This window comes from Pangasianodon hypophthalmus, chromosome 8 (assembly GCF_027358585.1).
Source record: "Pangasianodon hypophthalmus isolate fPanHyp1 chromosome 8, fPanHyp1.pri, whole genome shotgun sequence".
Classification (NCBI taxonomy): domain Eukaryota; kingdom Metazoa; phylum Chordata; class Actinopteri; order Siluriformes; family Pangasiidae; genus Pangasianodon; species Pangasianodon hypophthalmus.
Window position 1 is genome coordinate 24,356,402 of NC_069717.1, and position 17,081 is coordinate 24,373,482.

Sequence of the window (17,081 nt, forward strand, 5' to 3'; positions counted from 1 at the left end):
CTGGAATCAAATTACTGCAATCGAAGAAGAGGACGAGTTTGGTTTCTCATAAGACTTCCTTGTTTGCGTGAGATAAGATTTTATTTGGATAACTAGGTGTGTGTGTGTGTTTGTGTGTGTGTGTGGGTGGGTGTGTGTGGGCTGACAACTTTTATGCATAATACACATTAAACTCTGTCACTGACGTACTCTACCACTGATTGCTATATAGTCATGGGATTCAAGGTTTAAAGGTCAAATAAGGGCTAGGTTTTATAAGACAATTCAGCTGAATTAAATCTTTCTAAACAAAACCAGCCCCTCACTGAAGCCACAAGCCCAAAACACATGCACTCATGCTGTCTAAGCTGGAAAACACCTTAATAGTAGTGTAAGAGGCAGAGACCAGCATAATTGACCAGCATTTAGTCACCTCTATGTCCTGAACATTTTTTATTTTGATTTTATTTTAGTTCATGTTATTGTTTACAATATATATAGTCATCTCCTCACTAGCATCTTCTGTATTCTCTCTCTTGAAGTTAATGAGACAAAAAAAAAAATTCCCCGTCTGTCATGTGACGTGAGAAACATGGAAATCCCAAACTTCTCTGTCCTGAACACTTCCCCCTGTTGGGAAACTTACTGACTGTTACAAAGCACTGACACTGGAGACTCCTTCCATATACAGTAAAGAAATGTGTCCTAACAGAAAGCTTCACCATATCAACTGTGGTGTAATGTTCTATATTGGCCATTTTAATTTGGACCATAGAACTACATCTCACTGTTTAGTGGAACTTTATCAATGACAGGTCTCGTCATTGTACAGTAAGTAATAAGAGTGAAACACTAAAAAAAAAATAGTGAATCATGAGACGTCAAACTTTTTTTTGAATAATAAATCCACATCATGTACAGAACCACTAACATAATGTGTTTCAGTTCCAGTTACACATTAACGTTTATATAGAAAATGTGGTTTAACTCGCTTTGCCTAAAACACCCAGTACACCAGCTTTTATTCTTATGATTATATGAGCAACTATTCTTTAAGTTCTAGATGAATAGGATGTTTAAGACATTGAATTAGTTGGAGAGTGTGGGTCTGTATGGAAAGCAAAACAAATCCACAAACACATAATCATGCAAAAAAAAGAAAACTGAGCAAGTTGAAACTGAAAATTGGAAAGAATTTGAGCCTACGAGTTAAAAAAGCATTTATTTTTGTGATTCTCCGGCCTTCCTGTCTCTGGATCAGCTCTCCCAGTGCAGTCGTGCCTCAGGGCCGGTCATCTGGAAAGCACCGTCGTATTAAACAAGCATCGCTTTACTCACAAGATTTATTCCCTCCTCCTGGGGATGTCTTGTCACCCTCGGTGGAGCTCTATGTGTGTGTCTGAGTGTGTGTGGGTGTTTCAGGGCTTGTCAGGTGTTGGTGCTGCAGCGCGAAGTGGCCCAGAACGGCAGGTGATTTTTCTTCGGCCCGCGTTGGCCTGCGCTGCGGCTCGCGTGTTTAATCACTGTGTGATTGTTTTAATTTTCTGTCTGTATTGATCTCGGCGGGACGCGATTGATGAGCGAGCGCAGGAGCGGCCAGCTAGTACATTAAACCCACTCACGGCTCCAGCACATCTAGGTTTGTGTGTATGAGTGGGTGCGCATATTTATATGCATCTGCACGTATTTGTGTCCTTGTGTACGAGTGTTTTTTTATGATTTAGGTTTTCACAGACTAGTGTTCTATGTTGAGATATCTGTGTTGTACATGTCTTTACAGTTTTAAAGTTGTGCAACTAACATACTGACCTGAGGCTTAAATGTCAATAGTTTATGTTTTATAAAGATGTGAAAATCGATGGCTGAATGTAACTAAAACCATGGCAAAACTTACAACGGCCTGTATTGTCTTCTAGCTGTATTTATCCATATTAAACAACATACTACACGCTAATGAAGCCATCTTCCTCTCTCTCAGGCCCTCGGGAGCATGTACTTCATCCACAAATCTCTGGAGAACATCCAGCAATACGATTTCAATGGTAAGAGATCACAGAGCTGACGTTTTACATAACTGTGGTGTAATTGTCTCATGATCAGCCCTGCTGATATGAGATTATTGTTCTAAACAGTTGAGTGAAATGTCCTCTAGTTCATATTAAATCTCAGTGCTGAAGTCAGTTTTTTTTTTCATTCATTCATAGCTGCCTGGTGAACGAATAGATTCAGAAAAAAGAGGGAAATAACGATTCCTTATTGACTTATGCAACGTAGTTTTCATTTGGTATATAGCTACAGTACTTGTACACTTAACTAGATAACTAGCTTTCCGTAAGTTATTACATTATGTTTTAAGTCTAGTTAATTAGGTATCAGTTAGTGTACTTGTCCAGTGAGCTAGGTACATGTACGATTTGCCCACCCTTAAACCTGATAGAGTGCAGATGATTTCATTTTCATTTTGGTTTGTTTTGAACAGAAACGATATTTTTACGTTTTCTGCTCTAGCGTTCCACGACCTCTCTTCAGTTGAAAATGAAATAGATTGAAGTAAAAATACAGTTAATAATGTTCTTTATATATGATAGCCTACTCCATTTAAAGGAAAACCAAACACTACATTTAACCAGAAACGTATATTTATTTTGAATATAGCTACATATTGCTACTTTGCATTGTAATTTGTTGCGACAGAACCATAGGGAAAATACTTCATTAAACGGCTTTTCCTGCCCTGTCTTTGAAAATAGTGTTATAGCAGTTATCCAACATCTTCCTGTAGCCAAGCGTAAACTTTTTTCAAATCACATTGGAACAGAAAAATAACATTATTAACCAGTCAAGCATTTTTTAAAATAATGTTCTTCATTCTGGAACAATTTAGAGTGATTTTGTTCACATTTTCACTTACACTCAAAGAAAATTCAGCTTGTTTTCATTCCTTGTAACCTTTCTAATCCCTGTATTTATTTTTATAATACACTGTAAAAAGGTCGTTTTATAGATTTTTTAAATTGTCACCTACTTTTTAAAGAACAAATATAGCAAGCAGAATCAGGGAAAACAATTATCTTTCTTTGTTTTGAAGTTTGTGAATGCTAAAAGTGATTCTCTTAGAAATTCCATTTTTAAATATATTCTGTTTTACTAACCAAATAATGCTGCCGTTATTTTGTTTGATGTCATTAATGGGGCTGCATTTAAAACACATTCTCTCTTTTGACCTTCTGTCCACACTAAAAGTGCTTTTCCGACCAGCGAAGGCTTTTTGGAAACCATCTCTAAGGCCAAAAAAACCCCCAAAAAAACAAAGACACACCATTTTCGCTCTTTAGAGTGGTTGTGTGAAACCAGAGATATGCAGATGCTGAGGTCTGTTATTTTGTGATTGGTACATGATCTGCTCCAAAAGAAAAAAACAGGAGGATGAGTTGATTTGACTTTTTTGTCACGCTTTTACAAACATAAATTTACAATATGCAATATGAAAACTGAATTCCTGTATGGAAGATAAAGTACTTTATATTCACGGCTGTAATTTTCTTATCTATTTTAAAATGTCAGTGTAGATTGAAGATTGCTATTTGTGTGGATATGGCCTCAATGTATTGAATATATTCAGTATATTTCAGAAAAAAATAGCACAAATGTTTCTTTTGACAGCATAAACAGAGCACAGAGAAATGAGACTATTTGGAGCAAAGTGGACGTTTATGTGCTGCTGAGTTTCTCAAATCTTTCTCGGTTTCTAAAATAAAACAGTGTTATTGTTATGGCACAAACCAGTACAAATGTAACCCAGATAAATAAAAAATACCTCCATTTGTTTTCTGATCATATGGGATGCCAAGTTCACGGAGGTCCTGATATGCTGACACCTAACATATTGCCTTGTATCGCTATCACACCATAAAGTGCAGATAAAGTGTATGAAACCAAACCTGGCGTTAAGCAATTTAAACACGCTTCTTCCATTCATGCTATTCATTAGTGCAAACATTCACCAGAACCTAGAACACTTCAGACAAAGCCTTTCTGTACCCTGCAGGTCTTTATCTTTGAGCTAATACGGCCTAACACAAAAGCTTTTAGATTGTAGGGTTCGGCAATCCTCCTGTTTTATCGTTTCATTTGCTGTGGTTATTAGAGCTGTATTGTGTCAATTATGCGATTACGAGAAATTGTGTTTGCCCTTTCACCTTATCTAAAGGAAGTAATTTTAGGTTTTATTTAAGGAATAAAACATGACAGAGCATGCTGGTATAGCAAAATAAGCACTGACACTGGAGACTCCTTCCAAAATTGCTAAATAAACATCTCCTCACAGAAAACTTTACCTTAATCCCAAAACCCATTGAGAACTCGAATGTGGGATAAGAACTCACATGGTGTTCTTTTAGATGGTAAAAAGTTATTTCGTTAGTATGAAATAAGTCTAAATTTACAGTATGTCTAAATATTCAGGCCATTTTACTTTTGGTTTTTAGAAAAAAGGTATATACATAGGTATAAAGTCCTGTTTAGAAGTTGAATTATCTTCAACTCTAAGCCTGTGTGTAATTTATTCAAGCACTGCTCGATGATTTTTCTGTGTTAAATGTGCGAACATCGTAAATGCCAACAGCTTATTTCCATTAGGCCGTGATTCACTTACAATCACTCAGCCTGGAACCGCACAACAAAATGCTCTTATATTCAGATTCTCATTTGCTTTCGCCACTCTTGAGTCTCGTTTTCCTGTGTGCACATTCCCGTCACGCCGTCCCATGAAATAGCCTTAAAGAAGAAGCCTAATAGAAGAGCCATAAAGCTTGGTGTGCTGCCGAATTCGGTTCCCCATCAAATTCGTGTCCTATGAATCTCAGCGCACGCCGTAGGGGAGTGAGGTTAACATTGGCGGATTGATTTTGCGTTTGCATGTCTTGCTCTTTCTCTCTCACTCGTTTACTCACCCTGCCTTTTTTTTTCTCTCCTAGCAAAGGAGTTCAAATTGGTGTCGGGACGCAACAAGTACGCAGGTTCGCTGTACGGAGTCACGACAGTGGAGAAGGAGAAGTTCCAGAGGGACTTTTGGCCAGATGTGAGTTTGTTATGTACTCATGGGAAACAACTAACATAAAAGCAACAGACGAAAAAAATGGACTAATAGGATAGTATACAACTGAGAAGCAGGCAAATATTCAAATAAATTTTATTCCAAATTTAGCCTCTATATTGAGGGTGTTTACATCAAATTTGTGTGGTGGTCTGGGAAAGCCCACTGGATATCACTGTGACTGAGATGATTCTTTGGCTAAAATGGTCAGTTGACAGTTGGAAGAAGACCAGGTGATGTTTATCCAATCTTCAACTGTCCAGTTTCGGTGAGCCTGTGTCTACTGCAGCCTCAGATTATGTGATCTTCTTGCCGTCATAGCCTTTCCACATCAATGTTGTGTGCTCTGAGCTACGTTTCTGCTCACCACGGTTGTAAAGAGTGGTTATCTGAGGTACCATAGACTTCTCATCAGCTCAAACCAGTCTGGTCATTCTCCTCTGCAAGAATGCCTCGTCAAAAGACACCAACTATCGAAACTGTCGCCGTGCCCTGTGCCACAGTCAGAGTGAAATCCTTAAACTTAAATTTCTCCTGTTTCACTCTTGATGGTAACCAGATTTTAAAATGCTAGCACCTAACATGCAAAATCGAAATATTTCAGATCAGGAAAATCAGTTTTCAGCATTATGTAGTAGCATTGTCAGAAGGTTTTCCCACGCCTCCTCACATATTTAGTCAGTTTGCTGATCCAGACGATATTGTGCAAGAAAATTTGCCTTAACCTCAAGGTTAGTATCACACATAAATGCGGCACGCCTCTGATTTTGCCAAACTCCAAATATGCATGAATATGAGAGCAGCGCTTTAGTCTGTACTTCATTTCGAGCTCTGAATACCAATGTGCATATCTTTTCTTTTTTTTTTTTTTCAGAGAAAGTGGTCAAGAAAAGGATACATGAGGACACGGTGGATGATTCACAACCAGTATGTCCACATATACACACACACACACACACACACACACACGAATGCTGTCTTTCCTACACAGTCTCCTGCATCTCGTCCTCTAAGTGCTCTCTGTTTTCTTTAGTCTGTTGGGTGTACGTGTGTGTGTGTCAAAAGTGTGTGCGTGCCTGCATGTCCCCTCACCTTACAACAAAAGCTGTGTGTGCATGTGTATGTGTGTGTGCAGCTTGTCAGCGAGTATGATTGGCATTAATATCAGACGGGCATTAATAGAGCCGTCGTGGCAGCAGGTGTGTAGAAAGTGTGTATGAGGGTGAAATGATAAATGAGCCGAGTTACCCTGGCTGCACTGACAGCACACACACACACACACACACACACACACACACACACACAGATTCTCCCGCCTAGCAGCTAATGACTTATAGCAGCTGGCAAGAGTGACAGCACTGATAGAGAGACTGAGTACACAAGCACACTCATACACACACACTCACATACACTCAGCCACACAACTAGACACTCCCTCTTGATAGCTAATGAGTTATAACTGGCTTGTTCAACAACATGCATAGATGGAAGCTTAAACACACCTGTGCAGTCGAATCATGACACACACTGAGCAGTGTGACAGGTGCAAAAATGATACCGTGAGGAGAAAAAAGGGAGTTCATGATACAGATTTGAAAAGATTTAAAAATAATCGCAAGGTTGAATAGATGGTAACCAGCAAGCTAGAATGATGCAGAACGCACATTATTCTTTCTGTCAGTTCAGTAAGCACACTCAGAGCACACTTTCTGGGAAAAGAGGTAGTAAGCTGTACTTTTCATGTTTCTACTTTCATGTTTTTGTATTTGTAAAAAAAAGAAAAAGAAATTTGCATACTATATCGATTTTTTCCCTTCACTTCGATATTATGGCGTAGTTTGTGCAGGTTCATGACGTATAATCCCAATTAAGTGCATTTCAGTTTGAGGTTGTAACACTACAAAATATGGAAGAGTTCAGTGGGGGTGAATACTTACGCAAGGCACTGTACGTAGTGTATTTTGAAGCTTTACATCTTACAAAATAAAACAGTGCTCCCTAGGGTCTAATTATGTAGCCTACTAATTTTTGTCTTTTTTAAACATCTTTTGTACCTTTAGTAGATATAAATGCACTGAACATAGGTAAGATGTAGTCTTTTGGGTACCAGTGGAGTAAGAAGGAAAAGTACAGTTTAGTACCTTTTGTCTAAGAGTTCAATCAGAATCTGGAGTTGGAATTGATCCATTATAATTGACAAAAATCTTGCCTATAAATGCTTGTAAACTAGGAGTGTAATTCAATGCCACTGTCTCTATTTATTTAGTGGTCCACATATGCTATATCTGTATTTGGAGTTAAACCTGAAGTGGGCAGAGTCTAAACTTAGATGTGTTTTTTTTTTTCTTTTCTTTATTTTCTTTTTAAATTTTTTCTTAAATAAGAACCCTACTACTATACCCGTTATTACTACTATACAGTATATACCATATACCTATACCATAATTACCACTATAAAACGAAATGGTAGCACAGTCAGCATGGCATGTGGATTCTGGCTAGGACAGTTCCTCAACCTCAGCTGCATCACGCCAGTTCATATTTGGTCTTAGCTAGAGATGTGTGCGGGACGGGTTTTTTTTTGTGCCATTAATATTTTTGTTTGTACCTGTAAATTTTATATATAGTACAGTACTTAAAATATAAACAAACTAGTAGCCTAATTTAAACCAAAACAATGCTGACCAGGCAGTTACTAGGGATGAATGACTGAATGCTGTAAATGCATCGTTAATGTTAATGTTGTCTTTGTCCCACTCACTCATACCCGCATGAAAGTAAAAGCTGCCCACTTGCACTGCTTTTCTGTCATATCCCAAAAATACAGAGGATCAATGCTCACCTCTGTAAGCTTTTCTGGCAAGCTTTCTAAAAAAAAAAAAAAAAAAAATTGTCTACCTTCTTTTTGTATCTGTATTTGTATCTGTTTTGAACGTATGATGCGCTCGTATTTGGTTATATCCCTATTGTAAACACAGCCTGCGTTTTCTTATTTCTGTGTGTGCGTGTGTGTGTGTGTTGTGTGTGTGTGTAGGGGCCTGGACTTGGTGAACGTACACCTTTTTCACGACGCTTCAAACCTCGTGGCCTGCAAATCCAGTCCCTCGGTGTACTCCACATATCGACAGAAAGCTCTCCTCTACGTCATCAGCAGGTCAGCCCATCACTTTGAACATTACAACATCTGCAACATCTGTAATACAGAAACTCATTTAGACAATCAGGATTCGTGAAGTGTAGTATTATCACCCAGTATATTTTATTTTAGACCTCTCATTTCAGAGAGCGAACATTAAAATAACAGAACTGATGAATGTCTTTGATAAGCAGGATATCTGATGACTTCAGCCCACTGCCATTCTTCCTGTTTGGAGATTTTAACTTCCGCCTCGATACACTAAGTCTAGTACAGGTATGATTCTCATCTGATCCGGACAGACAAATACAGTATGCGCCTCAGCATTGGGATATGAAGGTGTGTTAAAGAGTTTTTGAAACATATTTCGAATGTGCGTTTGTGTATTCAGGACCTCTCCACATCTGCAGAAGTACAGATGGTGATGAAGGACAGCACTAACGAAGTGGAGAAAATCATCTATGAGGAGAAAGGCAACGACCACAAGGTGTGTTTGTGTGAGTCATGGAATCACCCTGGTGCTATTAGATGCACAGCACATTATATGGCACTGGTACCATAGAGAATATGGCATCCCTGCTGCTCTGTACACTACCTGTGCTGTACGGAGATGATTTATTGACTCTTGTTGTGTTCAACTAAACACTGTCTGGTTAGATTTATGACTCAGGAGACAATATTGACTTTTTCGCCAGTGGAGAAAATGCGTGTCTGCATTAAGATCGCTTGGGTTGAGGTATGATTAATTTTATGTGCCAAATCAGTTGGACTTAGTGTCTTGTTCTTCAAGGGTCTGGCGTTAACCTCTGTCTTTTTTTTTCCTTCTTTTTTTTTCTCACTGTCTTTTCTTGCACTTGTTTAATACATTTTTCTTCTGCTCTCTCTCTCTCTCTCTCTCTCTCCCTCTCCTTTCTCTTCCTCCCAACAGCAGGTGCTATTTCAAATAGAGACTAAGCGGTTTTTATACCTGCACCACAAACTCTTCAGAGAGGACACTGGACGAGAGGTGAGCTTAAACTCGTTTGTATACATTATCTTTATGCAAGCACCTTTGATCATGTAGGTTACGGACACTTTCACACCTATTAGTCCTTTTGCTGAGTCCGAATCAGAGTGAAGTTCATACTTTTGGTTCGTTTGCTATTTGGTTTGGTATCAAATTAAATGAATCAAAAAGATAAATAAATAAATAAAATTATAATATATTAATATGAAACATTCTCATAAAACTCTCAGTCATTATTTAAGTTAATTATATAAGTAAGTAGTTTAAATATTTTGTGTTTGACATCCAGTGTTTATTTTAATTCATTGGTCCAAACATCCAGAACACGTGGCATTTCTGCAGAGCTACATCCCAAAATACACGGCATGTTTGATTAACTTCGGGTTGATTCAGAGTCAGATTGTTTTCTCACTGCGATTGAATCATGCCTCTAGCACTCAGTTGTAAGTTTGAATTGCTGTATTTTCACATGCCTAAAGAACCACACCAAGGTGGAAAACGCACCAGGGTTTAAATCAAACGGACTAAACTCCTATGAATGAACTCCCATTTTCCTGAAGGTTATTCTGTCTATGTAAACACATCTTCTTTTCAACCCCCTCCAGCTCCTGGAGTACGACAGGGAGAGAGCGGCCTTCCAGGACATCATCACAGAAGAGGAGATTCTGTTTCCTCCCAGGTAACTGTGTAGACTTTCTGAGAGTGTTGTGTTTACACCGTGTGTACATTCTATGCCTATATAAATGTCGTTGTATGTTCTTTTGCAGTTATCCCTACAGTGAAGACTACACTAAACCCACGCAGTACATGAACACTCGATGTCCATCCTGGTGTGATCGCATCCTCATGTCCCACAATGCACAGGACGTCATCTACAGGGTGAGCGTCACCGTAACGCTCACGTTCTTCCCACTATTTAGTTGTCGTCTTATCGACAGAATTGCACATGCTTGGGATAATCTTAATGGCAGGTCATGGAACAGGAAGTAAAACTACATTTCCATTTATTTTTAATGAATAAAAATAAACTCTTCTTGATACTGTAAGTTCAAATGACCTTATGAGACGTATTGCACACTTTTCTGGCCACAAGCTTCAGAATCGTGAAGGCTACAGTCTGATTGGCTGTTTGCACATTCGTGCATGGACACTTTTGCACACCGGTTTCTAACAGGAAAACAAGCCTTTAAAGACTGCAAGGCAATGAGCTTTTCAAAGCAAGTTTCAATCAATGCACTAAAAACTTTTACATTACCAACTGGGTGTGCTGTTATAGGAAAAGCAGAGTTACTGTTAAATTGATTATTTTACAATAACAGCACATCTCAAAGTGTTTTATTCCCCTTTTACCATAGAAAGTTGCCACTGATTGCAATTTTATATTGCTTAAATACATCATACTTTTTATCCATTTATAGTTAATGCTATGGAACATCCGTAAACAAATTAGTTATATTAGTCACTTGTTATAGCAGCTATAAAAGGTGGTTCTTTCAGTTTCTCTTGTAGAAAAATGTACAATGTAATCAAGAATTTTATTTGAAACAGTTCGTAGCAAGTAAATGAAATACAGAAAAATGTAGCTTGTAATCAAGAATTTTATTTGAAACAGTTTGTAGCAAGTAAATGAAATACAGGTTATGAAAAAAGCCTGGTAGATCAATTGCAATGTCAGGCAAACAGCCTCTTTTTGTGGAAGTGAGCGGTTCTTGGCCAGGTTTGTTCACCAAACGTACCAGACTTGCTAATCAACTAATTACCAAATTAATATTAGTGAATATGTTTGAAAAGTGCAATTTCCCAAAACTATAAATTTTTGTATTACAACTATGTTACTTGTTTATTTACTGATTAAACAGCAGATTTTGGTCGTGGACTCAACAGTTTGGCCTTTAGTGTACTTGATTGTTTAAGATGAGTTATTTTCTATCTTGTCATTCACAGAGAAATGGAGACGGTAACATTGTATACAACATCCTGGGACCAAAGGTCTGCATGGGAGACCACAAGGTAATGCATTAGGAAAGGAACGGACTGTGAAAACCATAAGCAACATTAATCAGCATCAACATCACTGATATTCGACATTGACATGGAAATGAATATTTAACATCAACATATAAATTAACCTACAATTTGAGAGTTATGTGTTGTTGCTTGCTCCATTCTGAGTATTTTGTTCTGTTATTTTCCAGCCTGTCTTCTTGTTCTTTGCACTGAAATCCAACATCCAGTGATGTAGAATATGGACCCATTAAAGGGTAAGTGATTTATCACACACACTGTATGCTTACAAGAGAGAGTTGTGTGTTCAGCGTTTCAGACAGTTATATGTGGAAAATTCTGCACGGTCCTATAATTTGTTACATTTCCTTTTCCCATAATTAAAATGAGGTACTGTTTTTCTGGAATCTTTTATTTTTTGAAATCCCATTTAATTTTTGTTGTAGAAAGTAAAATGCTCAGTTTCAAACAGATAAATCAAACAGCAGCATGTTATTTTTAATCATCTTGACAGCACTAGTCTGTCAGAACCATCTGCCGCTACTCTGAGTTTGTGAAATGTCAAAATTCATTAATGCATTAATTCATAAATTAAATGAATACACATTTAGCTGTTGTGTTACAAGGTGTAACAATACTAAATACTCTTTATACATACATCTTGGGCATGCTGGACGAAAAGATCTTTAATGATTAAAATGATATTTCTGTTAAAAATGACATGCATGATGCTCAGGTCATTCTGCGTTTAAAGTAACAGGGTGTCTATTTATGTGTGCGTCTATTTATAAATCTATAAATATTGTTTATATTGTGAATAAATGCGAATTAAGGTTAGCATTAGATTTTACAAATGTAGTACAGATCAGAAAGAAATCTAACCTTTAAAAAGATTTTTATTACTGTTATTGTTTGCATTATTTGCATTATTAGTAAATTATTTATTATTATTATTATTAGTAGTAGTAGTAGTAGTAGTAGCAGTAGTAGTAAATTATTTATTATTATTAGTAGTATTAGTATTATTATTATTGTTGTTGTTATTATAGGCATTATTTATGCAATATTGTAGAAGCAGGTTTACACTTAATTACAACAAAATAAAATTAACTTTGGTTTCTTTATTATAGTGTTTACAAACTCTTTTATACACAGTATTTTCAATTTTAGTGTTTTAAAAACATTTATTATTAGTATTATCATCATTATTATTATTATTAATCTTATTATTATTGCAATTTATGCAATATTGTAGAAGCAGGGATACAAGACCTAAATACAAAATAAAATATTAATTTTAAAAAAGTGGTTCCTTCTTGGTCATAATATCTCCAAGCGCTTTTCTGTGCACCGTGTTTTCGCAGTGTTGGACAGATGTTCATTGGAGTATACTGCGTTCAGCTCCCTGCTTTCTCATGGAGCCATTTTCCACTCCACTGCTCTCATTCACATTCATTTGCAGTGAGCGTAGGCCCCCGGAGATTCCTTCTGTGTGAAACCGTAAAAACAGAGCCGTCTCTTTACCTCCCCTGATCCATGGCTATTGAATCCTCTACATTTCGCTGTTCGCTACGTTACTAACACTGAGCAGGGCTCTATAAAAACGCCAGCGTTTATTAATTACAGCTAGCAGGGTTAGCAGGGAGGATATATCCTGGCCTGGTTTCCTGTATTGGCATTTTTATGGCCATGATTTTGTTTTGCCGCCAGGTTTATGTGTGTTCTATAGACTGCGGCTGTCAGAGGGTTAAACACGTCTCGTGATGCGGCGTGTATATCATTGTTGTAGTTTATTGGCTGTAGCTTTGTGTGTCAAAGGAAACCCTAACCTTAAGAATGTAAAGGTTTTGCCGTGAAGCAAAGACAATTTGTTATTTGGTTTTATACCACCTCGATTCTGATTGGTCAGAAGGTGTTGATTATTTTTCTATAACAGGAGCTCTGACAGTAGTTCCAGCTTTAATTCAAATTGCTGGTTTATATCAATGTGCTTGTTTTAATGTTATCGTTTCTATAGTAACAACTCATTCGCTTGGGGCTTCTATGGCAGATTCATATTCTAAGCTTAATTATAAATGGAGCTTTTAAAAATTTTGTTATTTAACAAAAACAAAAATGAATATATAATTGTTTATATGAAGTTTTGTGTAAGGAGATGTTTATTTAACGTTTATGGAAGGAGTCTCCAGTGTCAGTATTTTGTAAGAGTCAGTAGGTTTTCCCCCATGGGAGAGTCTTCAGTACAGAAGGCTTTGCGCTTTGTTTTTCTCAGTAACATGACAAGCTAGATTTATAAATAAGTGGTAACAGTAACTCTGCTTTGTACTGGGCCGCATCACACCACCCTGTCGTTGATTAGTTTTCTATAACTACACACCCCGTCAGGTTTTATTGTTAGCGCTTATAAAATAAAAGTGGGTTCCTGGATCCAAAGGTAACCATTTTTAACTTCAGGATGTTCTGTGACAAACATAGGCTCTACTTCCTCTGATTTCTTTATGTTCTTTGTCTTCTAGGTTTGCTGGTTTGCATCCATGGAGAAGAACAGGGTTTAGGGACGGCTGTTCTTCGGCTACAATAACTCACAACCTGCGTAGACCTCAAACCGCACACAAGAAAGGGGCATATTTCTTAAAGAGAAATTAAGCAAACAAACCGTAGTACACATTCTACAGTTTTACAGTTCTCAAGAGATTTCTTTCCCTCAGTTCTAGATATTATCACCAGTCTTCTGTCTAAAACCTACAATCTTGGAATGCATGCTAATCACTAGTTGTTTTATTTTATTTTATTTTTTTTAAACTTTATATTACTAGCATGCTTACTGCAAGCTAACTCCACCATACACCACACACTGCTGAATTGCACAGGCTGCTCAGTCAACATTCACCCACTCACATTCTGATTTTAAATACACGTTTTTTTAAGCATTTAAACCTTTATGTAGTATGTGTTCAGTGTTGCTGACGCTTTCACTGTGGCCCTCGAGCTTCTCCGTATCTCAGCGGTGCTGTAAGTCAGAGATCCTCAGATCAATGGAATATGTACGCAGCGACCGCCGGGGACGATTTCGAAAGCCATCAGCACTGTGCGAAATATGGAAATCCGTCCCAAAGCAGCGAAGCCTGACAAGCCTGCAGACTTTTAATTACAGCTTCCGTTTCAGCTACAACCGCTAACATACAACAACACCCTGTAAAGCTTAAGGTATATTCCGTAATGTTTTTTTTTTTGAGCATTATTTTTGGTTGTGAGGTGTGTGAGGGATGTAGTCAGTCAAAAATATAAGAAACTTTTATTACTGTGAGGAGACCTTAGTCGTCTTAGTTATCGTTTTCTGCTAAGTATAACAAGCCAAGTTCATTACCAAATCTGGTATTGTGTCATCGTCATGCTGCTATAATGGCTCCCAGCATGAGAATACTGATTTCCTGTCTATACTTAACTATCTATTACTAATAATCTGGTGGCAAGGCAAGCTATGTGTCCAGTGGTGTCCTATATTCCCTTAAAGAAACACAACCATGCAACATATCTTTAGTTGTATTAGATTGATCTGTGAATAGTTTTGCATTTATTCCTTTATATTTGACTTGGATTTGTTTTGCTTCTTTTATCCTGGGTTTATCCTGTTAATAGCACAGCGGGGTTTTTTATGAATTTTAATTAAGACTCCATTTTAAGTTTCTTTAGTGGCCTAATCACACAACGAGTCCCATCATGGATCATTAAGCTCGCAGTGTAAAGACGACAGACGCGGTCGCAGGTCATACAGTGGACGTTTTTAGATTTCAAAACCAATTTGGTCCACTAATTATCAATATTCATTAACCGCCATTTAGGCATGCACAAAAAAAATGATACAGATATGACAAGTAGGCCATTATTTCATTTCCACTAGGATTTATCGATCTATCCTTGTAATCTAAATACCCCCCAACCTGAGATTTTTTTTTTTTTTTTTTTTTTTTTCGAATCAGCTCAATAATTTACGTGCGAGGGTTAAATTGCACGGCCCATTTGTCAATAATGGACTTGTTGGAGTTGATCCATGATGGTGCTGGACATAATGCATTGCTCCTGAGAGCTTTGCTCCAAGCTGAAGTTCAATACGAGGCTGTGATATTGCTCAATGAGAAGCACTGATGTTCTTTTGGCATTTGTGATTTTAAAATGAGATCGAAACACTAATTTTTTTTTTAAACCGTAATTTATATCTTTTGTACATTGTAAGGGGCACTGATCGTAGCTGGGAGTCTCTTTGGGCTCATGTAGCCACTAATGTTTGCACTTACTGGGGATGTGTTTTATTTTACACAGAGTTGACTTAGGACCACTAAGAATATTACTGCAGTTTAAGTAGCGTTTTTAGAACGTTTGTTCAAAAAGTGTCATTATTTGAATTAGAGATTTGATCACACACAGGGTTGATAATACAAACATATGTGTGTGTATATATATATATATATATATATATATATATATATATATATATATATATATATATATATAGGGTGATACAAGAAATGTCATGTTATGCCTTACTGGTGTGTGATACATCCCTTGATATATAAGATTTTAAAGCTTTTTTCTTAAAGACGAAACATACCAAGTGAAAATGAAAAAAAAAAAACAAGCAAAAACAAAAAACAGCTCTTTATCAAGTCAAACCATTTAATATCTGCGCTGCAGCTAAATGATATTGAGCTGTAGTTTTTATATCTTTAAAATTTCATAGTGTTCTGCTTCTAATGTGAATTTCATAACCTCCACTATTCATATTGTAAGACAGTTTAACTATTAACTCTGCGTAAGATGTCTACAGCTATAACCACACTTACATGGCTTTGCTCCAAAACAAATGAGCACTTAACACCCTTGAGGTGAAATGGGTCCAAGTGATTTTTCCTCTCATTTTATTTTGTTTTATTTGTTCAGACAGACAGATGAGGGCAGCTTGTCCGGCTCATCGGCATGTAAAAGAGGAAAGCCAGTTAAATCCTGACTTGTCGTAGTCATTAACACACTCGAGGAAATTAATGGCACTGTGATTCCGGCGGTTTTCAGGGTTTCTGCTGATTGCCAAGGGGAAAGTTGTCAATAGAGGGATGGTGCTTGGAAAAGTCTCACCTTAACAATTATATTCATTCCCTAAAATAATCAACAAAATTTGCCTAATGCATTATCACAGTATGTCGTTCTAAGCTTAGGTTCTATTCATGAGTCAAGCAGATTGCGCCAATTGTGTCATATAACGTATAAATATATCTCATTTTTATTCGTTTTGTTTTTCTTTTTGAATTTCCTGTTTATCATATTTATCCAAAAGAACATCAGGAAGCAGTTATTAGACTGCGTTTATACCTCTTAAGCAGCTGAATGTCAAGTTGCTGTTGGCATTAAACCTAAAATGAATGTTTCATTTTCAAATGGTATGTTAACCTAAACTGTATGTTTTATTTCCCTATAAAGTGTATCTATAAATCATGAAATGTGTCCTTTGTTATTTATACCAAAGATAATTTTTGGTTGGAATAAACCTTGGAATGGGTTAAAAAATAAATAAGTGATATTTAAGTGATATGACATATAAAATACACTCACTGTCTACAGTCGTACACCTGCTCATTCATGTAATTATCCAATCCTGTGGAAGGAGTGTAATGGACAAAATCAAAAAAAGATTAAGAGCTTCAGTTAATATTTACATCAAACATCAGAATAGGGAAAAAAATGTGATCTTAGTGACTTTCACCATGTTGCCTAGTTTGAGTATTACACAAATGACTGAAGAAAATCTGAATAATTTACACAGGAAGGCTGCGGTAGCTCAAATAACAGCTCTTTCCAACTGTGGTGAG

The 17,081-nt window shown here is 37.0% G+C and overlaps 1 protein-coding gene across 2 annotated transcripts in view; it reads left to right on the forward strand.

Annotated features, from left to right (window-relative positions):
* inpp5l (inositol polyphosphate-5-phosphatase L) overlaps positions 1–16,801 on the forward strand; it is a 30,915-nt gene extending 14,114 nt beyond the window's left edge. The window contains exons 5-16 of one of the 2 annotated variants that reach the window (XM_053235939.1): positions 1,958–2,021; positions 4,956–5,059; positions 5,949–6,001; positions 8,109–8,228; positions 8,405–8,486; positions 8,602–8,697; positions 9,139–9,216; positions 9,822–9,895; positions 9,984–10,095; positions 11,161–11,226; positions 11,412–11,477; positions 13,737–16,801. In XM_053235939.1, the coding sequence (XP_053091914.1) occupies positions 1,958–2,021; positions 4,956–5,059; positions 5,949–6,001; positions 8,109–8,228; positions 8,405–8,486; positions 8,602–8,697; positions 9,139–9,216; positions 9,822–9,895; positions 9,984–10,095; positions 11,161–11,226; positions 11,412–11,453 (891 nt within the window). In that variant the 3' untranslated portion in view covers positions 11,454–11,477; positions 13,737–16,801. The remainder of the gene's footprint in view (positions 1–1,957; positions 2,022–4,955; positions 5,060–5,948; positions 6,002–8,108; positions 8,229–8,404; positions 8,487–8,601; positions 8,698–9,138; positions 9,217–9,821; positions 9,896–9,983; positions 10,096–11,160; positions 11,227–11,411; positions 11,478–13,736) is intronic. The other variant, XM_026925320.3, reaches the window with a different exon arrangement.
* The last annotated feature ends 280 nt before the right edge of the window (positions 16,802–17,081 follow it).